The 24,501-nt window shown below is 38.1% G+C and overlaps 2 protein-coding genes across 6 annotated transcripts in view; one reads left to right on the plus strand and one right to left on the minus strand.

The window, feature by feature from the left end:
• Window positions 1-5,583, plus strand: part of LOC103470705 (UDP-glucuronosyltransferase 2B31-like) — a 16,975-nt gene extending 11,392 nt beyond the window's left edge. For 2 of the 4 annotated variants that reach the window (XM_008419336.2, XM_008419331.2), the window contains one exon: window positions 4,103-5,583. In XM_008419336.2, coding sequence (XP_008417558.1) covers window positions 4,103-4,870 — 768 coding nt within the window. In that variant the 3' untranslated portion in view covers window positions 4,871-5,583. Of the gene's footprint in view, window positions 1-3,287 lie in introns of all 4 variants that reach the window. The other 2 variants (XM_008419332.2, XM_008419334.1) reach the window with 1 other exon arrangement.
• Window positions 1-24,296, minus strand: part of sh2d3cb (SH2 domain containing 3Cb) — a 46,085-nt gene extending 21,789 nt beyond the window's left edge. The window contains exons 1-6 of one of the 2 annotated variants that reach the window (XM_008419337.2): window positions 24,210-24,296; window positions 19,811-20,420; window positions 11,941-11,980; window positions 10,214-10,342; window positions 7,085-7,452; window positions 6,134-6,222 (exon numbers count right to left, since the gene is read on the minus strand). In XM_008419337.2, coding sequence (XP_008417559.1) covers window positions 6,134-6,222; window positions 7,085-7,452; window positions 10,214-10,342; window positions 11,941-11,980; window positions 19,811-20,420; window positions 24,210-24,228 — 1,255 coding nt within the window. In that variant the 5' untranslated portion in view covers window positions 24,229-24,296. Of the gene's footprint in view, window positions 1-6,133; window positions 6,223-7,084; window positions 7,453-10,213; window positions 10,343-11,940; window positions 11,981-18,296; window positions 18,452-19,810; window positions 20,421-24,209 lie in introns of those variants that run through there. The other variant, XM_008419338.2, reaches the window with a different exon arrangement.
• Between the last annotated feature and the right edge of the window lie 205 nt (window positions 24,297-24,501).

Raw genomic sequence — 24,501 nt, forward strand, 5'->3', positions numbered from 1 at the left:
AGCCTCCACAGGGATCAGCCCATGAAGCCTCTGGACCGAGCCATGTTCTGGATCGAGTTTGTCATGAGGCACAAAGGAGCGGCCCATCTGAGGACCGAGTCCTACAAGATGTCCACCATCCAGTACCACTCTATTGATGTTGTGGCATTCCTGTTGGCAATTGTTCTGCTGCTCGTAGCTGTTTTTATTTCTGTAGTCAAGTGTTTTTGCACTAGAGTACTCAACAGAGTCAAAGCCAAAAAGGAATAATTAATCTGAGCTTACACATCTATGCTTGTTGTTGCTTATCTTATCCAACTGACTGCGTTATGTTTACAAAAACTTCAATGGAAACATCAAGTTAAATGCAGGTCTAATGTCCAACATTAAACTGCTTTTTTTCTAGAAATGTCATAATCCTCTATTGTTTGTGGTCATTTACCTCACTTTGTAAAATTGCTTAGTTCTTTGGTCAAGTTTGGTGAAATGGATCTTTTTGTACGAAACATGTTTACGTTTTCATCTTAAAACGTAGTATTTGTGAGTATGATATTGTTGTTTTCTCTTTTTATAAACCAATGTGTAACATACAAATCAGTTGAGATTGTTGATATAATTTCAGTAATTAAACAAAACTAGAAGACTCTTTCATAAACTGATGGACATCCAGATTCTACGTCAACAGTTCTCTGTAACTCCTTTTTATATTTTACCTTAAACTGACCTCAAATCTTTGGGATTTTTTTGTCTCATGTTCAAAAATGTGTGTAAATACTTGTCATCAAAAATAAAGGCACAAAACAAAAATTGCATGATGGCTGAAAAAAGTGATATCATCCTTGTTGCCTATATCTGTTGTTAAATTTAAATTGTCGTAAAAGTTCATGTATATCCACACACCAAATGCAGTTTAAAATACCAAGTTTACTTTTTAATCCTCCTCTTTTTATGTAAAATTTCTTCCTAGCATCTCATTTACCATTTGAAATTTCAACATTGATAGCAGAAATTTAAAACACAGTGAACTCTTGCAAATTCACATCCCAGCTTTTCCCAAGTCTATCCAAGCCTCTAAAACTGAATGTATACGCCTGCCTAGAACCCAGCATTTACATGTTCAGTTGACAAGTATCATAATATTTATCAGTCTCTACTAGGTGTTAATATTTTTGTTTGATATCAAATTTTTGTCAGGATAACTCTTCAGAGTATCAATCAAAGCAACGCTGCAATAAAAACCTCTATTAAGATGCAGAGGTGAGTCGGCTAGCCAAAGATTTTATTCAAGTAAAAGCAATGCAGTAAACGTAATTCAACAGTACACACCTCTGATTAGATGCTTTTTTTAAATATTACTTCTAATCCCAAAAAAGTTGCATGCATTATAACAAATCTCAATGAACACTTATTTACAATAAACAACTTGTTCCTCTTTTCTGTTTGTGTCACATTTATGTTTACTCAGGTTATATCTGTTATTAGTTAGATCAGAAATATTTACAGTACCTTCAAAATAAAGATTTCTTTTATAAATGAGAAAAGGCAATCTAAACCAATCTGACCATGTATACAAATGTAATTGACCCTGATCCTAATTGGTTGTTCCACCCTTTGCAGGAATAAGTCCCATTAAGTGTCTGTGATAAGTTGAAATTTAACCCTTACATCTTTGCTGAACGATTTTGACCTACTGTTTTATACTTTTATACTTAACAGCATAAAATACCTTTTTAAGTTTAAGTCAAAAAGTCAGAGTTTTGACTCTGAAGCTTTTATGTGATTTTCTTCCGTGAACTGGCTGAGTCACCGATGAGCTCTTGGAGTAATTTTGGTATGTTGACCTCTCCTAGGAAGGCTCTTCACTGTGGTTCCCTAAAGTCTCCAGAGAATCTGATGGACTCAGTTCAACTGGGATCCAAAATTGCAACATGTGTTACATTTCAGCTGCCATGGTTTGCTTTCACGTTGCACCGTGTCAAACGAAAAAAACCCTTTGAGCTACCTGTTCACCCTCTCACCTGTAGGGGCGCTGCACCAAAACCCACTGGAGGAAACGACATGAAAACCTCTGAAGAAGACACTGGGCATAACTTTCTTCTTCACAAAATGTAAACAAAAATGGAGTGGTGTCAGATTTTAGCAGTTGTAGGATTTTTCTTTTGTCTTTGGTAAAAGACTATGAGCCATTTCTCTCATTAGCACCAGTCTCATGTGTATATTTTTGTTGAATTTACCCAGAATGCCCTGTGCTGTAGTCTGCTTCCTGCTTTTGGAGCAGACTCCGGTTCACTTGGTTCACTTAGAACTCTGGTGCATTCAAACTGCACCAGAGTTCACTTAAACCGAACCGAGACCAAGGTTTGTAGGCAAGCCAGAATTCACTTTTTAGGTATGCATCAGAGTTCAATTACGCTTCCAGATGTGAACCAAACTTTCTAGGCAAACAAACTGGAGTTGGATTAAAGTGGACTAAACAAAGCTGGTGTGAACATGCCCTTAGAAATAACTTTGGAACCATTTCCCGACTGATAGATGTCAATGACCATTTTCTCATCTACTCTTGAATTTCTTCTTCTCTTGGCACAATGTGATGTTTATTGAACTCTCTTTGCCTACGTCATGTCAGACATGTTCTATTGAAGTGTTTCCAAGATTCTGCAGATATAGCAGTAATCAGGTGAAGCTAAAATAAACAATCAATTTAGTCACAATTAATTCGTTATTTGGCAATAGAAGCAATTCCAATTTTTCACACAGGCAGGTTGGTTTGAGTAGCTTTTTCCATAATAAATATAATTATAAATGGTATTTGATGATCAAAAACATTTAACAGAAGAAATCGTTGAGGTGGAAAATACTTTTTCATAGCACCACATAGGGTCACGAATTCTGCAACATGCAAACTACTTTCATAGCCAAAACAGTATAAATCATTGCAGCATCAAGTTAAAATAGTGCATTATGTAAAGGCTGGAAAGCATTTAAAGGAGCTTACAAACCTCAGAAAACAATGAAACTATCTGCAGTTTAAATTACATGACACCATCTTTGCAGTTTGGATGTTTTGTGTTAGTTGCAAAAAGGTTAAAATTCATGGAAGCAAATAAAAAGAATTGCATTATTTAGACTACAGCTGTAGACTCTAATCCATTACAAGTCATTCATACCTTGGAAGGTTGCTTATACTTACAAATGTCGACATTAGACAACCCAGTTCCTCATACACAAGTATTCTCATGTTGATGGAAGTCCTTTGTTATGATGGTCAATGCTAACACCTCTGTATTTCCCATTGGGATCTCTTTCAGAGATGACCCGACTGACCCTGTTGACCCTGGCAGTCTTGCTCTGCTCAGCATCCCTGGTAAATGGAGGGAAAGTCTTGGTGTTCCCAGTTGATGGAAGCCACTGGGTCAACATGAACGTCATCATCGAAGAGCTTCACACCAGAGGCCATAAAGTCACAGTGCTGCGACCTTCAGACGCCTGGTACATCAAGCCTGACTCCCCTCACTACAAGGCCATCACCATAAATTCACCAGCTGGATTTGACAGGCAGAACTTTGGGTCGTATGTCATGAAGACAATAAACATGAGACGTCATGGTTCTTCAGTTTGGTCTCGCATTGCCCTGGAGTATGATCTATTGCAAACCTTTTATCAAATGGGTAAGCAAGTGCTTCAAATGGTTGAAGATATGTTTGAGGACAAAGCACTAATGCAGAGCCTCCGTGATGCCAAATATGACTTGGTTCTTACTGATCCAGCAATTGGTGGAGGAGTTCTTCTGGGTCACCGTTTGGGTCTTCCACTTGTCTATAATGTCAGATGGACGATTCAAGGAGAGGGGCATCAAGCTATTACACCTTCCCCTCTCTCCTACATCCCCGTACCAGGATCAGAGGTGACTGATAAGATGACCTTTATGCAGAGGGTCAATAACTTCCTCTACTACATCTTTACATGTTTCCAAATTCTGTACGTTGTGGAACCAATCTACAAACCCTTTGTCCATCGTCACTTTGGCAGTGACGTAYATTACATGGAGCTGTTCCAATCAGCCGACATCTGGCTGATGAGAAACGACTTCACCTTTGAGTTTCCACGACCAACAATGCCAAACATCATCTACATGTCAGGATTCCAGTGCAAACCCTCCAARCCTCTCCCCAARCAACTGGAGGAGTTTGTACAGAGTTCTGGAGAACATGGTGTCATTGTGATGACATTGGGGACATTGGTAGAAAAACTCCCTGAVGACATGGCTGARGACATTGCTGCTGCTTTTGCTGAGCTTCCCCAGAAGGTGATCTGGAGGCACAAAGGAAAGAAGCCATCCTCCCTTGGCAACAATACCCTAATCTTGGACTGGTTGCCCCAAAATGACCTCCTTGGTCATCCCAAAACCAAAGTGTTTGTGGCTCATGGAGGCACCAATGGAATGCAAGARGCMATCTATCATGGCGTTCCCTTGGTCGGCTTGCCACTCATGTTYGATCAGCMAGACAACTTCTTCAGGATGGCATCAAGAGGGGTTGCCAAAGTCCTGGACTATGGAACTGTAAATAAAGACGTCTTCTTGGAGGCTCTGAAGGAGGTTCTCTATGAGCCTTCGTACAGAGAGAAGATGAAGGAGCTGTCCAGCCTCCACAGGGATCAGCCCATGAAGCCTCTGGACCGAGCCATGTTCTGGATCGAGTTTGTCATGAGGCACAAAGGAGCAGCCCATCTGAGGACCGAGTCCTACAAGATGTCCATGATCCAATACCACTCTGTTGATGTTTTGGCATTCCTGTTGATAATTGTTCTGCTGCTCTTAGCTGTTTTTATTTCTATAGTCAAGTGTTTATGGAGGAGAGTATTTCATCGAACCAAAGCCAAAAAGGAATAATTTTCATGACCATAAACATCTTTACATGCACTTCATCACAACAAAAATATTGAAGTACATGAAAACAAATAGGATTATGTAGCTGAATGGGCTGACCTAAATTAGTTTAATCATTATTTAAGGACAATCAGAGTATAAGTTGGAAATCAATCTAAGTTTCTTCAGTCACAGAAAGGAATGACGGTAAAACCACAGATTTCTGTTGAAGCTACTTTTCTCTGAAGTCTGCCTATAAAAATTATGTTTCTGAATTTCTAATATTTATAATTTATATTCTAATTTCTATTTCTGAGGAGAAGTGAGAAGCTCTTCATCAGATGTCATTTTGATATATAAATTTAAAAACTAAGTAAAACATGGTATTTTTACATGACAGGAATAATCAAAGGTTTCATTGGAATATGGTGTTATATTTATAATTTATTGGTTAATTAGCAGAAAAATTGCCTGAAGTTTGCAGGAGTGATAACAAAATGATGGGTTTAAGGTAATTATGAATGTTTTTGAATTATTTTTGTTATTCAATAGAAACTGCATGAATAAATGAGCCCGACATGTTTTTTTATTCTCTGCAGGAACAAAATGTTCATGTTAATGTATGAATTAATGAAGTATGAGTTTGATTTAATAAAGTTTAAAAAAAAAATTTTATAATAACATTTGTCATTAAAGCAAACATCTTGCTTTATAATTATTAAACATCATTTGGGCAATTGCTTTTATGGCATATGATTATATGTATTTACAAATTTACAAATATATATATTTATATTTGAACAAACTGACTGACAGCAGCAGAAGATCTCAGCTTTAAACGCTAAACCAAGAATTAAAATCTGGATTAAATTGCTTCACTAGTGACACCTGCAGGCCACAGAGCAAACAACACTTTAGTTATATCAATTTTCTGGATTATCAGCATTCTTTTTGACATATCCAAGTTTTTTATTAAGTCACTAAATAAATAAAATAGGCATTTTAAAACAGGCTTAGAGTTACAGCGTTAACATTAGTGAATTAAATTAGGGGTTTCCAAGTCCAGAGAGAATGAATTTACTTCTTGTAGTTTTAATTTTAATCAGTAGCAAGTGTAAACAAAAGTGCAGAAAATAACAGAAGAAAGAAAAAACTATCAAAATATGACAATTTTTGGCTTTTATCTTTTTGTTGTTGGAAAAAATCTCCCTTTAATTTTCAGAGGTAACATGTAATAAATACAGCATCAGAGGACGGAAACAAACAAAAGAAACCGTAGGAACTCACTGTGACTGTGGGGAGAATGTGCAGCAGGATTCGGCGCCCGGCTGCCATGTTTCCAGTCAGATCCAGAACCGTGTTGAACGGAGGACGGGCTGCGAGGAGACAGGATGACGGAGATCAAACAGCAGCAAACAGCGAAAGGAAAACGGTTTGAGTTTCTTATAGTTCCTAATTTTTCTTTTTAATCCAAAATCAGATGAAATTAAACTAAAACAAATAATGGCTCTGCTCAGAGTGCAGACATGACCATGCACCCTGGCTCATTCAGCTCTGATCACAATCATTTTGCTAACTAAATATTAGCCTCAAACTAAGTATTTAAATGTTATTTTAAACTAAATATCTAGTCACCAAGTTAAGAAATAAGATTGATAATTAAATATTTAGTTTCACAGTAAATATTGACTTTCCTAACAAAATATTTAGCTTCAAACAATATTTAATTTGCCAAGAACATATTTAATTTGAAGCTAAACTTTTAAGTATCAAGTTAAATCTTTTCTCTGTAAGATAAATATTCAGCTTGCTATTTCAATTAAATTTAGATTTAAGCAATGTCTTTTCAAAATAAATGAATCAAATTAATTCCCCTTTGTTTTCTCTCATGTCAGGCTAAATAAAACAAATTACTGCAGCAAACGTTTGCCAGTGTAACTTTACAAACGGTACTCTGCATATTAAAGGAGCATTAACATCAGACCTGAATCATCAGATCTTAATACATCCAACACAGGTTTGTCACAGATCAGAACAGCTCAGACTTATCTGAGATACACATTTCTGAATTCTTGATTAACTTATTGTGACCTACAGACCAGATTTTGAGCTCCAGCTCTTCACTTCTACAGGTTTTGTAATTTCTCACTTCATACCTCTTTCATGAAAGTCACATAAATCTGCATGAATGCAGCAGCAGAACAGAAAGTATAAGAATAAAACAGAGTGGCCCTCCACCTGATCGGACAGACCCGCTCCTCCCCCTTCAGGTCTCTCTGGCTGGACGATGTGCTGAAGGCCGTTTCCAGGAAGCTGAGCGGCAGCGTCCTGTTCACCGGCCGGTTAATCTGAGCTCTGCTCCACAGCGTCAGAGCCGCCTGGCTTCCTACATAGAAGTGAACGAGGGCCGGGACCGAGTCAAAGGCCTCTCCTTCCAGGCTGTACTGGGCCCGGCTGTACGTCTCTCCGGACTGGACCACCGTCTTCCTGATAGGGAAGTGAAGGGCTTCCTGTTCCCAACAGCAGGTGAGGACGAAGCCGCCCTGACTGGACCGGGAGTCTCTGAGGAGGAAATCACCTTCGTTCACCACCAAACTCTCCGACACCTGCAGAGACATTTAATCCGTCCAAAGCAGAGAATCAGTGGAGGTTTCTGGTGTTTCGTCTCATCAGATACACAGTAAAGTACTTTCTGAGGTGGATTTTCTGCTCACTTTTGGAAGATCAGTCTTTAATTCTCATGTTTGCTAAGCAGGTGTTACAGCATATTCTGTGACCTCCATATATAGTGACCATAGGAGGCGCTGTTGCTTTTTAACACTAAGCTACATCCAATACGTAAGGTTTGCTGGGGGGAAAACAAATGCAAAGGAAAAATAAAGAAATAGACAAACAAAGAATAAAACATCACATCAAACCACTAACATTATGACTGTTATGGAAATACAGACAGTCACACAATATGATTGCTCTCATCAGATACTGACCACACTGTGCAACTCTACTAGTCAAGTATTTAATGTTTTTCATATAAATTACAGTGTGATAACATGTAGAAAAATTTTTCATATTTTCTATAAGTGGTACATAAAAACAAAGGTTGTGCAAAAACATAAAAGTTATTGGTGTACCATAGTATTAAAAAGCAACAGCGCCCCCTATGGTCACAGTGTACGGTGGTCACAGAACATGGTGTACACTGTAAACATGTTCTTCTGTTCATTGTTGGAAAAACCTCAGTTTGAACTGAGCAGAGATCTCCCTGAAGTCACTGAGAAGCACTCCATCATGGAGCAAATTAAATTATATAGGAGGAATTTGTGTGAGGATGTTTCCTTTACAATTAAAAGAAAGATTCAATTTCCTGCATCAAAAACAGCAAATCAGATTTATTATCATTATTATAATACCATTTTAAGCTTTACAGAGAGTTTTGACTCTTAACTTTGATTTAGATGTGGACAGTTCTCCCTCTTGTGGTCAAACCGTCTCATTACTGGTGCCAATATAAACTGTTTCCTCCAAATGGCCAATCTGGGATTCAATTTGTTTTATTTAGATAAAATTAACAAATTAGTATTTTTGAGCCATAATGGACTAATCAACACATCTGGATGCCTTGCGACTCATGTCTGACTTTTCCACGGCAGCCTGAAAGGCCCAGTTCTTATCTTTTCACCCACAAAAAATCCAACTTGTTCAACTTCCATATGTGGAGCTAAATCACATTCAGTTGTTTTCAAAGCGACTGCAGTCTAAACGGTCAATTTTATCCAACTTTTACATCATTGAGGTAAGACATGCGTCATAATTCTGCACCAGGAGACAAACACAAACTATCACTGATATTTGTAATTATAAAATTAACTTTAAAATCCTTCCATAGATGGTGGCTGATTTCAGTCGCATTTTTCAGTAATATGAACGACTAAAAAAGTCAGATTCCAGCAGAAAAGTCTGAATTGAGGAACAAAACCTGCTGTGTGAAGGTAGCATAAGACGCATCGATCAACAGCAGAGGAGCGTTGCTGCATGACATGTCAAAAACACAATAACATCAGGCAATAATTCATCACTTAAACATGTTGACGTTCAGTATTTACAGACTGGAGTTCTGTTTCCCTTAGAAGAGGTGATCTGTTTCAGTTGCTGTACTTTTTAAAAGATGTGGTGTTTTAAAAAAAATCCACTTTTACCTCAATATTAATTTGAAGCTTTTATGTGAATTCTGCACTAAATCAGTGGTTAAGATGTAATTTCCCCATTTCCCACAAGCCTGAAATGCAACTTTGGTTTTTAAATAGGATGTTTTAGCCGCACTGGGTCAGACGATGGTTTGTGGGTAGCAAAGGTGTTTGCTAACAAATATAGAGCCGTGCAAAATTATCTGAACCTTTTTCAGTTTCAAAATGTATGTTTATAGGTCACCAAAAAGTAAACAGCTCTGCAGGTCTAGTAACCGTCATGCATGGTGGTGGAGGGGTGATGATTTGGGTCAAAAGAAAATCCTTTGAAAGAATGAAGCAAAACTGCAGATGTTTTCCAACAACACAGAGCAGAAAGTATGGAGAAACAAAACCGAAATTATATCAGGATAAAAATCCCAAATACAAATCTACAACAGAATGACTGAAGAAAAAACAAGCTGTTGAAATGGCCTAGTTAAAGTCATAACCTGAATATGGTTAAAACAAAAATGTTGTGCGATCTGAAGACAGATGAGCAACGGGAAATTTCTGACGTGACATTAATAAAGTCAGAGAGTAAAAGACTGCTAAGAGTTACGATGTTAAAGGGGATAACACAAGTTGGTCTACATGTTGGTTTAGTTTAGTAGAAAATGTGTTTTCCTATCTGGAAGATTATAAGGACCACATTTTTTGTGATGTGGGTGTTTTTGTTTATTTTCATTACTTTTTCACAACAAAAACAGGAAGAAAGTATTTCCCTTCTTTAAAACAAACATCTACACTGCAAAAACACAAAATTTGACCAAGTAATTTTGGTGGAGTTTCCAGTACAAATATCTTTGGATACTTGAAATAAGACAAAATTAGCTCAATAGTAATTTTCAAGCAAGAAATAGGAGCTTGTTTTAAGTCAAAAATCCCTTAATAATGAGGAAAAAGTGAAACAATCTGTCAGTAGAACTAGTACTTTTAATAAACATGAATTAATGACCGACTTAAACCAAGCTACTATTTCTCACTGAAAAGTGGTAAGTTAGTTTTGTCTTATTTCAAGTGCACAAATATATTTCCATTTGAAACTAGATCCTTGCAGTGTGAGCTTTAGTTCTCATTTTAAAGAGAAAACGTTCTCTGTGTAACGGTGAAATGTAAATATTTTCATGCAGTCGGAACAAACCTCCCAGGGTATCGGGCCGTGGTACCAGGCGTGGCTCTTCAGGTTGGTGCCGCTCAGCTTCAGTTCCTCCTCCAGCTGCTTCTTCAGTTTTTCTGACGGCGGCTCCAACCAGAACTTCTCCTTGGAGAACTTGAAAGGCATCACAGGTGCAGAATTAGACACAACTCCAGGACTCAGACCGAAATCCAAAAGACGAGAAGCTGAGCTGTGAGAAGAATGGCTGGTTTGCAGCATCTCCTCTGCAGTCAAACGGCCGCCTTCCCTGCTTTCATTTCTTTTATTGTAGAACAGACAGTTGGGAAGGAGAGAGGGAGGAAGGACGGACGTCTCTGGCATTCCCACACTGACATCCACAGTAGTGGCACCAAAGCCCCAAAGCAAGATCAGGGACATTGGAGTCTTGGTCTCGTCGCCCTGGCAACGGCATTGTGAGACACTGTCATCACTCAGCAGCTTTTGTCCATCGTGTCTTTATACAAACGAAAGGCACTAAAGAAGCTACTGTATATGAGGAGTTTATAGTGAGGATGAGCTGGGAATGGTTCAGCCTGAAACGTCACACCCCTCGGCCCGGACCCGGTGGTTCCTCCCTCTGAACCGGGAGACACTGGGAACCAGGCCAGGACCGCTTCAAAACAAAACCCATGCATGTTTGTTGGGGGGTGGGGGGGCTTTCTATTTACTACAATGTAAGGACCATTTTTCTGACAAAATTCTATGCTGTGAAGACCAACATAAGAGGAGGTGCTGGTTTTGGGTCAGAGGTTACATATAGGAATAAGGTGTGAACTGATTTATAGGTTTAGAATTAGCCATGTACTGATTCTCTGTGTTAGGCTATAGAAATGAATAAGAAATGAATGGAAATCACTGTCTGTGTGTGTGCATGTATATTCTTGTTTATGCTGTTATTCAGGACCTATCACGAATGATAGGCCTTATAGGGACCAAGCACAGTTCTAAAATGGCAGACCCCCATTTTTTAAATTTAGTATCTAAAATGAAAAAAAATGAACAGAAAGTCTTAATATGGGTAGAAATACCCATATTAATTGTGCATGTTTAACAATATCAACTTAAAATATCATCCTATTTTAAGTTTGAGTGTATGTTAAGGAGGTAGTGTCTGTTAAGGAGGTAGTATTGTGTGTTTCCCAGGCACATAGTGTCTTTAGATTTCACATAGTGAAATCTAAAGAAGCAGTTGCATGTTTTACAGTCATCTGAAGTCATCTCGGTGGTTTCCAGGCAGCCATCAATTGCCTCTAAGAATAAGCTAAAGTACCTCTCTTATGGAAGTTGGTCCACATGGGAGGGCGAGCTCACAAAGGTGTAGCACAACCAAATAATTTTGCAATTTGACACCTTGAAATTGGTTTTCTGTCTCTTTAAGAAGCTCCCGCTCTTTCAGGCACTCCACTTTCAGCACGTCATTACAACAATGCTCATCAATGATGCTGTTTAAAATTGTTCTTAGGAGTGTTGCAATGACAAGTAGTTTGCATGAGGAGCTGAGCTGACTCTGCTGCCACTAGTCTGGAGGAGCTGAGTGGGAAGGGTTGCTCTGTGAGGTGGGGACTGCATTATCCTCTCTAAATATGTTTTTCTTTAACAGAGAAAGCTTACATGGCAGAAAAAGGGAAGTCTTACAAAAGCAGAAGTTGGCATAAAAAAGAAGAATGGAAAGAGTTCTGAAAGAGGAGAAAAAATACTTCAGAGAAACTCACTTTCACATATTCTCCACTGCAATCTGTCACTTTTTTGAACCTGAAAACAAGAAAGAAACAACAATTATTTCCCTGCAATTTGAAATAATTTGAACTGGATGGAAGTGGGTTATTATTATTGGTGAATGCTAAAAAATGTTTACACTCACAGATTAACGCTCAGAAGGAATGAAAACACAAACTAGACATGATTTGGTTCCCAGTCTGGTATCAATCAAACTCTGTCCATGCATTCTTATTTGACTAAATGCTGGATGCAGCATTTACCAAATAATGTATGTGAATATCAAGAAATGGAACAAAATTCACTGGTCTGAAAATATTTCCAGAGAAGTCTACATATTTCTGCTAAATAGCAAATAAGACTGCTTTCTCTCTTTCTTTTCTTTTTTTTACCCTGAAGAGAAAGGAGTTTTTCTGTCTTACAGCTCAGGCTGACACTCTCACCTCTTTTTTACACCAGTTTAATAAAAGCAAACAGGAAGTTCAGTTTAAGGTTGTTTACATTGCACTAAGTTGCAAAACAGAGCACCTCAACACCGTTTGCAGAAAAACTAGTCCAATTCATCTGAGAAGCAGAGGCCCAAATACTTTTTTAATGAATGTGTGTTTTGATTTGCTCTTTATATAAAACTCATAGACCCTTATCAGATGAATGTTGGGATTTTTATAAATATAAACAATATTCAAGTATTTGAAAATTATGAAGTAATAGTTATTTTTTGGGAAAAAACATTGAGTTACAGTTCAGGGGACAAATTAATCCATGCATCAATTCATGCATAGGACTACCTGGTAATGTCCTGTAATTTGCATTAGTAGAAGACATTTTCTGTGTTAGGTAGAGCACCAAACAGGTTGCAGCCTTGTGGCCCACATGCTTGCAAATTCTAGTAAAAATATTCCTATTAATGTCATTTAACTGGATCCAGCTCATTCTATTGGATAGGCAACAGAGGAAAAATGTATGGTAAAAGTCTGACTCAAGAGGCAACATTTTCAATTCAAAAATCCTTTTTGCTGCTCGATTATAGCATAAACAGAGCAACAAATATATTTATTGTTTTTAATCTGTTATTTATGTTATTTAACCATTAGAATAATGCAAAGTCATTCAATGAATTAAAATTTCTGTCCCAAAGAAGCTCATTCGTCAAACTAAAAGAACCTCATGAAAATTGACAACTATTAAGCAGGTATTAAATACTTTCGATTAAGGCTCCATTTCTACCTTAAAATGTTTTTGTTTTTTATTGTGATTTTAAAGGGCATGGTTTTATTAGCTGGAAGTCAAAAATCCTCATAGGTAAAGTCTGTAAAACATTCTTCTGTGTGTAATTAACCAATATGTGACTCAGTCAGTGATTGTGGTTGGAAATTTGAGTTTATTAATCTGATGATCATGTTCATGTCTTTATTCCAAATGCTTATGAACTCTCACCAGATGAACATGCCTGGTTCGCACACCAAGGTTAGATGTTGTTTACTGCAGCATTATTGAGATGTGATTTAACCAGAATTGATTGATTAATTCAACTCCATGGTAACAAAAGCAAACAGCTAACTCTGATACCGCAGCAGAATGATTGAGTTGGATCAGTGCTAGAATCAGACATGTCTTCCTGTCTCCTGTCTGTCCTCTTGCACAATTTCCTACCAGCAGCAGTGAGTTCATTCGACAACACCCAGCAACAACTTGCAACACAACAAACTTCTCCAGGGAGGAGAAGGAATTTCTCAAACTCATGCATCTACAAGCTGTCTGCAGAGGGAACATATTTCTTCCATCCACTTTTCACATCCGCTGGCTCATCACCAGGTCTGACAGGAGTCACAATGCTCAGCTTTACAAAGGAGAGAGAAACAAAGTGCAACATCTTCAACCTGACAGCAGTGACGTGTTGAGTCAGTGAAACAATGCGAGCCGACAGAGAGAAACGTCTTCTCTTTCTGTCGCTCTGTTCTTCCTCAGCGTGCTGCATACTTCAGCGAGTCAGGGGAGGCGACCTTTTGTTCCCAAACACAAACTCTGAGTGCAGACGGCACAGATGTGAGCTTAGCATGAGAAACTCCACAGAGTTTGAATCCGAAGGCTGGATCTCCAGCCTGTGTTGCTCCAGTTTGATGCACAGTTACGTAACTTTGGTAGTAAGCGAAGTCCTCCAGACAGAGCAGGCATGTATGGAGGAGAGGTTTAATTAACGGAGAATATCTCAGTCATTTAAGATGAGCTACGGTGGAAAAATATCTGAAGCCATGAGATCATTTTACTTCTGACTAGGAAGGCACTGATCTACTTTATTTACTTCCAAAACTGATATCAATATCTGAGGTTTAGTATTGGCCGATACTGATCTGATGCTGAAAAACAGCTGAATCGACTAAAAACATTAATTTTTTAAAAATACAAACATAAATGTGCTGAATTACAAATCAATTTAATAACTTTTCACCAGCACAGCACATTTAAAGCCACCAAAAGCTTCACACGCCTGGTCAAAGCCACCAAAAGCTTCACACGCCTTCACACGCCTGTGTTTTTTCATGGTCAAACATGAAAAAACACATTTCATCTGTTCAGTAAGCACCATTACTGGTAGAGCAGCAAATGCAAAATGAATAATAAATCAAATGATGTGTAATGTCAAAAAATCAATTAAACTATTTAGCTGCAGTTAATCACATGATGTCTGCAGTGAACTCAGAATTGCATAACTAGTTATGGATTTTTTAGTGATTGTTAAAAGTATTCACACCCTTTCCTTTCTGCTCCTTTTATTATGTTTCAAATGTCAATTTCAATATATTTTATTGTGATTTTATGTGAAATACCAACACAGAGCAGAGCATATAGTGAAGATTGTTTTTATTATTTTGTTACCAAAAATATTAATAAATAAGATCTGATATGTACATCTTTTGACTTCTAAAGGCAGTCGAATTCATTGGTTTTTATTTAGGGGAATCAAAATAAAGAGGCTACGTCAGCTCAGATTTTCTTTCTAAAAACAAATAAAAATTTATTATTTCTCTCCACATCACAATTATGTGCGACCCTATGTTGGTCATATAAAACACACTAAAGAGTTTGAAGTGTGAATCCTGAAAAGTTCCTGTGGATGAAAGAAAAATTCAGTTTGTTCCTCAAAGAGCAAAGAAAAGTGACACAGAAAAAAACCACCAGTACTGCAAGTGGTTTTCTAACAAAATCAGTTTCCTGTTTTAAGGATCAAAACAGTTTAGACGGTTCCTCTCCTACCGCCGGCGTTAAACTGAAGCTTAGAAAAAAAGGTTGTGAGACTCAACAAGTTAAAATTGAAAAAACAACTCAGTTACGTCACCCGTTAGTTTCTCAGCTCATGTTTAGCATCAGGTTTGACGTCAAACCTTTGAAGCTGAAAATAAAAACAATAAAACTTTCATGATGTTCCACAAATGCAGTGTTGTTCGAAAATTTGCTAGAAAAAATCAGAAATTTTGAGATTAATTTCGGAAATATTTGAGAAAAACTTAGACACTTTCTCTTGAACATATCTGAGTTTCATAAGGTGAACTTCTGAAACTGAGAAAGTGTTTTTTCAAGAAAATTCTCTGACTTTTGAAACCCAGAAATGTTTTAGTATTTTCTAGAATATTCCTGAATTTTTTTTTTGAGGAAATTTACTCCTTTTTCCCCTCTATCTACCATGGCTCTAACTCGCTGTCGCACCATACAGACAGCATGGAGCGTATGCAAGGAAAACACCATTATAAAAACGATTTTCCAAAAATTTTAATCAAGTAGTGTAATAGTAAAAGATAAACACTCCTAATAAAAAGAAAGAGGGAACCAAAAGTTTCTGTGAACATGTACCTGACGGTCATTGCTGATGTTTTTCCTAAATTCTTTCTGCTGCTGAAAGTCCAGCTTTAATAGAGCAGGACTCTCTTACTGATGATCAGTTAATCGCTGCATTTAAACGACATGGTTTCTGCTCTGACACTATTAGGTTTTATGGAATCCATTTCCATTTGGATATTTTCTTCTCCATTAAACATAACAGCTGAATCATTTAAATAACCACATAAAGATTTGTACAAAGGATAACTGATCCAAGTTTAGATCAGAAACTTCCTTTTATCATTCAATAACCTTTCTAAGAAATGATAGTAACAGTTTCAATACTGTATTGCAGTATTGTAGATCCAGAGGAAGTTAAAGCCTCTCCTGCCTCAGGTCTTCGTTCCCCAAACTGTTTCCTGCCCATGAAACCAGCAGCAGCTTTCAGACAGAGACACGCGCTGTGGCTCGCAGCTTCCCGCTACAACGGCGCGCTGTCGCGTCTCCTAAAGCTGTGACAACAAGCTCAGAAAGAGCAAAACCAACGAAGGCCAGGATGGCCTCAATAACCACTTCTGCTGAGACTGGTTGGTGAAGTGGAAACAAAAATGCCTTCAGCGTCACGTCACTAACCTCAGCAGAGCTTAATCTGGAGCTGTGACTAAAACTACAGTTACTCTGACAGTAATATAGCTCCATAGTAACTATCCTGGTGTTACTGCAGAGCAGATACTTATTTGTTTATTTAAAGTATTTCTTGATTTTGCAGGTTTGGTAATATTAAGCCTGCCAGACATGGAGAGGCATTAAGCAAGGAAATGTGGTAATAATTCAGTTACTTTGTGGTGTGATAAAGAGGATTATTACTTTTAACATCAGACCAAGTTGGCTTGGATAACTATAAGTCCATTAATAAGAGTAAAAATACTTACATTATATTATTATAATATAAACATTGATTGTTCATATTGGCTCAGTTTTACTCACAGGACTGATCCCAATATGTTAAAATTGGCAAACATCAGCCAATAGCGATGCTACTAATCACATCCCAGACTAATCACACTTCAGTTTTCAGATTTTTCTCTGGAACATGAATACAAATTATTTGCATGAAATCCACCTACTTGTGGATTTTTATCACAAAGTATCTAAAGAATTGAAGAAAAAGTTCAGCTTGAAAAGCTGGAATGCCTCTGTGCAATATTTATGTTTCCATCTGATTGTCACGTGAATTTTGAGCAAACTTTTAAAATGTCGCAAAATAAGGAGAAAAGGTAAAAAAGCAAAGTTTGCATCTGCATACGACATCAACCAGTCCCTCCACTTTCTCCTGATTCCATGATCATGGAAATTCATGCAAAATCAACAGATCGCCGCACTTTTTCACGCTAATGTGTAATTGTGAGTTCATTGCAAATTTTCTGCAAAATTTTCAAAACGTTAGCTTTAAATGACACACTCCCACCAGCAGGTGTCAGTATTACTTTTTACTTTTCCTGCCTCGGCTGAAATAACAAAAAGTATTTCACCGTAATATCGCAATAAGCAAAAATAACTCAAAATTTCTTTTACTTCTAAATTAGCACCACAAAATCAATGATTTTAATTGCAAAAAATATAAAAAAATAAAAAAAATCACAACATCCTGGAGGGCCTGATCAATTTGAAAAGGTGTTCAGTTTTAATTTTAAGTACATGTCGATTGCAGACACAGCTATTTATTCATATTTTAACAGTTTTATAATGGGTTTTATATTCTGGCAACCGGCTCTTTAAGAACATTCATGATCTGTGGCCCAAAATGAAAAAGAGTATGTAGATTTTCTGCAGTACGAAAGTTTTCAGAGTATTAAAGCATTTGGTGTTTACAATATTAAGATGGGCAGCTATGAGCGTTTGTAGAGGGAGTTTACTATTCGTGGCTGTAGTCCCTAATCCCAACAAATACCAGGGATCCGCTGTATAATCACTATGATTATCCAGCTGTAATATCACGTGTCAGGATAATAAAGCGCATTGAGCCGTTTTTTGCAGCAGCATCTCAGTGGAGCTATCAGTCTTTTTCTGTTACACTAAACACTGAGAAATCAACTTTGTATTTTTTAGTCAAAGTTTCAACTCGTTAATGATAGAAAGTTTCACACACTGAAGCAGCCTGCCGGGTGCCCTGCGGACTCAGTCAGGCTCTTGTTTCTGTTTCTCTGTCAGTTTTTGGGCTGAAGGATCAGATTCCTCCTCTTATGTAAGGCAAAGCCTGCAGCCTGATCCACTCCGCTCCCTCTCCCGGACTGTAAACCAGCTCTGGCTCTGGTAAATATCCAGCTTTCAGCTTTTATTTATGGCACCAAACTAATCAAACACGCGTGGTCAGTTTCCACTGTGACACCAGAACTCCGTCAGCAGCGATAACCAGTAAAAGTTATGATGTTAAAACCTGAAAGCTGATGATTAAATCTGAGCAACTTTCCTCTCGTGTTTTCGCTTTTTAAACTCGTCTCTAACCCGCAGAGCCCGCAGAGAGGCGGCTGCTCACCTTCCCCGGGTCTCCTCCTCCCTGCAGCGGACTGACACACCGCGACCGTCCCGGACCTGGCTCATGTTTCCCCGCAGACTCTGATTCACGCAGCGGACAGCTGACAGACCGCCGCACGCAGGCGGAGTGTCACTGCGCATGTCCGCTTCTGTACCTCACTGCATCACTGAAGAACTTCACCAGGTTGCTCATTCAGCTGCTGTTTAGATTTAAACAACCAGTTTATTTATATTTATGTCGTGATGTTTAATTTCATTCTTCTAGTTTCCAAATTTGGGGTCTGAGGGCCAAGAATGGCTCACGAAATTCTAAATGTGGGTCCTAAAAAAATGAGCAGAAATATAATAGAATTTTAAAGTGAGGATTAATAGCATAAATTCAACACAACTGTTACAAAAATAAACTCAGTATCCAAGAGTGGTCAGAAATAATCAGAATAATCATGTGTCATATGGGATACTCCTTATAAGATGAACTAAAAATATAACAATTTAACAAAAAAACTCAGAAAACTAAATTTAGATTCTGATTGTACCAATTATAAGATTACTGCTGGTTGAATAATATATTTTGATTAAATTATTACAATAATATCTAGAATATTCACTGTGTGCACCATTATTGGCCAAGTCTTAGAGGATTATTTTTTTATTAATCACCAACTACAGACTCAGTTAATCCAAAATGTTAATAAACCTCAAACATGAACGGTCAAGAAGGTAAAAGTGAGGATTTGGTTTTCTTAGGAAAATCTGATAATAGTTGCACAATTATTGTGAAACTATTATTGTGCAAAATTATTACACAACAAAATGAAAAACACTTTTTCCATTTAAGTGAAAATTATATTAAAAACTTTCCAACTTCCTTACAAAAATAAACCTATAAGTGGCCAATAAAGCAAATCTTCTTATCAATACCTCTGATAACCCATCCATTCACAGAGTCGGTCAGCTCTTCATCTGTTGACGATCAACTTTCTGTACAGCAGACTCATGTGACACAAAAGATGTTTCCATTGCAGTTTGTGGAAATGAGAAATTTTCACAGGTCATCCAGCTGCAAAAACATTTATCAAAAAAATGTGAGCGTTTTTTTCCCCCGAAATTGCAGCATGTCCATTATTTTTGTAAGTTTAATTTGTTCAATTTTATGGTAAATGGAAACAGCTTATCCAAAAGAAAAGAAAAAAAACATCATCCTCTTATCACTTCCTGTTGTCTTCATAGTTTCTACCAGTAGTAACATCCGGCGGTTGATCACGTGACTTGTGTGACACACAAAAAAGTGTTTCCATTGCAGTTTTGAAATCGAAACACATTTATTCTTTATGGCTGGAAAACCATCTCATCCTAACACAAAAACAAAATAAATTTAATGAATTTATTTTTGTCATTTTAATTCACGCACCTTTATGGGTATGGAAACGTCCCACCTGGGTAAATTCAGATATAAGGTATGCGGGTTGATAAAACATGTATTTTTTCCCCTCTGCAGGTAAATCAGCCTCTCACCTGCTTCCAGCCTCCACTTCCTGCGGAGCCTCGGTGGTTTCCTGTCTCCCGGTTTGTGGGTCGCCGTGGCTTCGCGCTCTTTCAGAAATCGGGTCCATTGGAACATAAACGTCCTGCTTTGAAGCCATGTTGAAATGCTGCGCCTCGCGCTGAGTATCGGGGTCATCTGACGAGCAGCCGGCAGGTGTTGGGGTCAAAGGTGAAACCCGGCAGGGCGCGGCGGGCGGCGGCAGAGGCTGCTCCGGGTTAGTCAGGCTGAGGCTGGACAGAGCGCCGAGCAGCGGGGAGTCTCGGACATGCTCCCCCGGGTTCAGACTCCCGCCCTCCGGGCTCTGCGCAGCCCTCTGGCCCCGGAGGCTCTTCTTCTGCTTCTCGCCGCGGGGAACCGTCCCCACATGGGTGTACATGTCGCTGGAACGGGCGTATCCGGTGCTGCGGAGGCCGGACTGCATGTCGTCCACTGACTGCGTCTCCTCCAGCACTGCCGCTGCTGCCGCTGGCTGCCTGGCTCCGCAGAGGCTCCCATCAGACTGAGAGGCTGCTTTGTTGTTGCGTTTCTCTGGGGAGCGGCGGGAGGAGAGGCTGGTGAGGCTCCCGAACCATTTAAAACCTGCAGAGGAGGACGAGGCTCATTAGGCTTCAAAGGAACATCCGTTTTTAGCATTTCTCTGCATTCACACACCAGACACACTTCTGACTCAATCTGACACTTTTTATGGATGTCAGATTTCAGACAACCTGCAGTAGCAAATGAGTAAACTGGATTTATGTCGAACCGCAGAGATAAAATTACAGAGTGCAAGAAAAGTAAGTTAAAACAGATTTTAAAAAACAACAATACGAGGTGCATTTAGCTAAAAGTTTGTCTGAAAAAAAGTGTCTTAAGCTGCTTTTTAAATGATTTAACAAAGAGAAGGATTCAACCAACACAATTACAAATGAAAAAACTCAGTGACATTAACGAAACAGAAGAGGCCGATTCCAGTAGAGACATCGCTGATTATTCGATTCCACTTTTGACTTCAGAACCAGGAATGATTCCAGGATTCGCTGTCTGTGGTTAGATGGGCTCACAGCAGCTTCCAATCAGTCAGTTAGTATTTTTCAGCAACAAGGCAGATCAAAGTGTTTTACATCATAAAAACACAAAAATAAAGTCATAAAAACTTTATACGGTCTCCAATTAAGAAATCAGTAACAGACATAAATTTTGCCGAGTTCCTTCATCAATATACAAAAAATGTGTTTGTCAATGTTCTGTTTTTATTTTTCAAAAGTAACTTAACATCTGGGTTTTTAGCCTTCATTTTAAGGAACTCTGTTTCGGCTGTTCTGCAGTTTTCTGGTAGTTTGCTCCAGATTAGTGGTGCATAGAAGCTGAAAGCTGCTTCTACATGTTTAGTTCTGGGAAAAGAACTGAGCTGAGTTTTTTTTAGTGTGTCCTGATTCCAAACATTCTTGGAAAGAAGCAGCTGCATTCATATTTTCAGCAAATGCACTAAAATCAGAATAATTTCATGTTTTAAAGCCAAAAGTGGAATCATCCAATCAGTGATGTCCTGGTTTCTCACTGGGATTTACTGCTACCGTTTTGCTAATGTTGGGTTTTTAAATTTGTAGTTGTGTTTATTGATTTATTCAGATTGTAGCAAACGCTGGTGAAGCAAGCAGGAAGTAAAAAATAAAGTGGTCCAGATGCATTTCTGAGGCGAGGTGTGAGCTGGGCAGCGCTGAGGACCTGCTGCTTCCCTCCTGCTGCTCTGAACCACCAGCCTGTTAATGACTCAGATTAATGGAGACCTTCAGCTGGTTTTCCTGTCAAACTTCCTATAAAAACATGAAGAATCTGTGTTCAGTAAGCAGAAACAACACGTCCAGAGTAATGTGTGCGTTATGAAGTTCATAGCTGCAGTTTGGAGTGACTTGTTTTAATGCAACAACAGTTTTGACATGCAGGAAATGACTTGCAAGCAAGAACATTTGGTAAAAAGGGAAACAAAACATCTGTGTGTTTTTATCACGACTGTGGAGATGACAAACCTTTAATACGTTCATATTTAAATTCCTCTGAATGTTTTGATCCGCTGCTGAGATGAGGTGAAGCCAGATGTTATATAAAAAGATAAGTTTAATCTGGCCTCCGATATTTTATCTTTCATCTGATGCTGCAGGAGAATCTAAATGTTTTCATGTCTGAGGAATGTTCTAATATAAAAGCTCCCAGCAGATCCAGTTTCGGCCTCCGGGGTCAGTTTGGCTCTAAAGGCCTGACAGATATTTATCTGCTCCTTGTAACACTGCAGAAAAACTCCTGATGCAACTAACTGGATGTCTGCTGGAGATGCAGACAGACTGTTTTCCTCTGAAGTTATGATGTTTGTGAAACGTGTTTGAAGTCAGAAGGTCACAGATATTATCTGAAAATATTACCGAAAGCATAAAAACACAAGTCACTGCTTCTGTTTTTATTCCCTCTGACCTTTGAAACCTGCAGTCAGAGGAAAAGTTCATCACTTTAACTGATAGAAATAAAAAACAGAATCAACAGGATCTCATGTCCAGATCATAACTTTATGCTCTCAGTCAATATGAAACTGTAAAAACCACCAAACTCTGTTATTCATTACCATTTGCAAAGTTACACAGTTAAAAATTAACACCAATAATTTGGGTTATTTGGTCATAAGACAAAAAAAATGGAGGTTCATTTTTTCAAAATCATATTTTCACCATGTTATTCATTCACAGTTTCATCAGTTTTATCAGCAAGCTAACTATTTAGCTTCAGACTTTAGCTCTGAGCAAAATATTTAGTTAACAAGCTAACTATTTAGCTTNAGACTTTAGCTCTGAGCAAAATATTTAGTTAACAAGCTAACTATTTAGCTTCAGACTTTAGCTCTGAGCAAAATATTTAGTTATATTTAACTAGATATATAGTTTAGTTGTCTAGCTAACTAAATATTTTCTTTCCTAGCTATGATCAGTTTGAAGCTAACAAGTTAACTTGCTGGCTAAATACTTACTTTGCCTCTACATATTCAGTACATTTAGTGAGCAAGTTACACTTTTAGCTTCAAGTTAAATATATAGTTAGTGAGCTAAATATTTAGTTTCCAAACAAGCTAAATATTTAGCTTAAATGATATTATTGACTTGACGTCCAGGCTAAGTTGTCCATTATCTGCCAACACGAAGCGGTTTGTTCTGTGTGAAGGATTTATGGGTCATGATGCTGACTGGGGAAACTTACAGACCAAATAAACAACCTGCCACTTCAACATGGCTAAATTTAAAGACTGTGAAGCCAACAGTGAACCGCAGACATGAACTGTCCCAGCTGAGCCACTGTCCCTTCGAAACGCACAAAGAAGACCCTGTGCTTCTTTTACAATGGTCCAAAATGATGTTTGTAAGAGGAACAGCAGACAAAGAAACTGTAGATACAGCAGACAAACGTCAATTCATCACATTCTGTCAGGAACACGAATCCTCACATCAGCCCCGTTTCTCCCACCCATCAGACACGACCTCTCTGTTCCTGTACGTGACTGTGTGACCGAATGAGGTCAAGAGCTGCTGTGTTTCCATTAAATGGGCCTGGACTGCTATGTTTCTGGGATTATACTGCTATAAGTATTGTATAAAAATGGAAACATTTAAATTAAATTAAAGCACAAGACAGATGGAGATCACTTTGAAAATGTAGAAGTTAAAACTGATTTTATTTTTTATTTTCACAGGATGTTCAAGTCTTTGTTTTAAATTTAAAAAAAAAACTCAGTTATTCAAGGCTTAATAACAAAAAACCACCGAATTAAAAAATTCACCAGTAAAACATTAAAGTCTTAAATGTCTACTATTAAACAGTAAAACAAAAATATTTCCATCAAATCTTTACTTTCTTTCAGATTATAAAACATTAGGAAGAGTTAATTCTATTTTCACCCAGAAACCGTTTGAGACGATGTGAAAAAGTTCTTCAGATGTTGATTCATCTCTATGGAGAACAAAACCTGTCATAATTATATGAGTGAGTTTCCTCTGTAACCTTTTTGATTTCCTTTTAAGGTTTTGCATCAAATAAGTGAAATCAGCCAGTTTTATTCCAACAGCAGTTTATAAAATGAGTCCTGATCTTCCTTTTTGCACATTTATTTCTTTGTACTTTCATTATCAAACACAGAAAAACACAGGTTTAATATTTAGGGCACTGACAGGACAGCGGTCCTGGATGGAGTCTAAATGTTTTGCCCGTAGATTTAAGATTTAATTATAAGTTGAGCAGAACTGCATCAAGCAACAGAAAACATGTTTCCCCTGATTTTACATTTTTAAAGTGACAGTGTCACTTTTTGTGTAAAAAGTTTTCCCAACTAAGAACAGGAGCAGCTCTTACCCTTTTTTATTTTGCTCATGGCGTCGGGTTGAGGACCCGAGTGAGGAACGGTGTGTGAGGACTCCGGCGTCTTCCAGTCAGTTTGATGCTGAGCCTCATGCGCTTCACGCCACAGAGAGAATCTACTTCCTGTCTTCAACACAGCGGAAACGTTGAAGGGCTGAAATTCACTCTGGGTTTCACATTATGTTGATGTAATCAGAGAAAAAAGTCACCGACTTCAGTCTGAGTGTGTGTGTGTGTGTGCGTGTGTGTGTGTGTGTGTGTGTGTGTGTGTGTGTGTGTGTGTGTG

The sequence above is a fragment of the Poecilia reticulata genome, linkage group LG9 (assembly GCF_000633615.1).
Source record: "Poecilia reticulata strain Guanapo linkage group LG9, Guppy_female_1.0+MT, whole genome shotgun sequence".
Taxonomy (NCBI): Eukaryota; Metazoa; Chordata; class Actinopteri; order Cyprinodontiformes; family Poeciliidae; genus Poecilia; species Poecilia reticulata.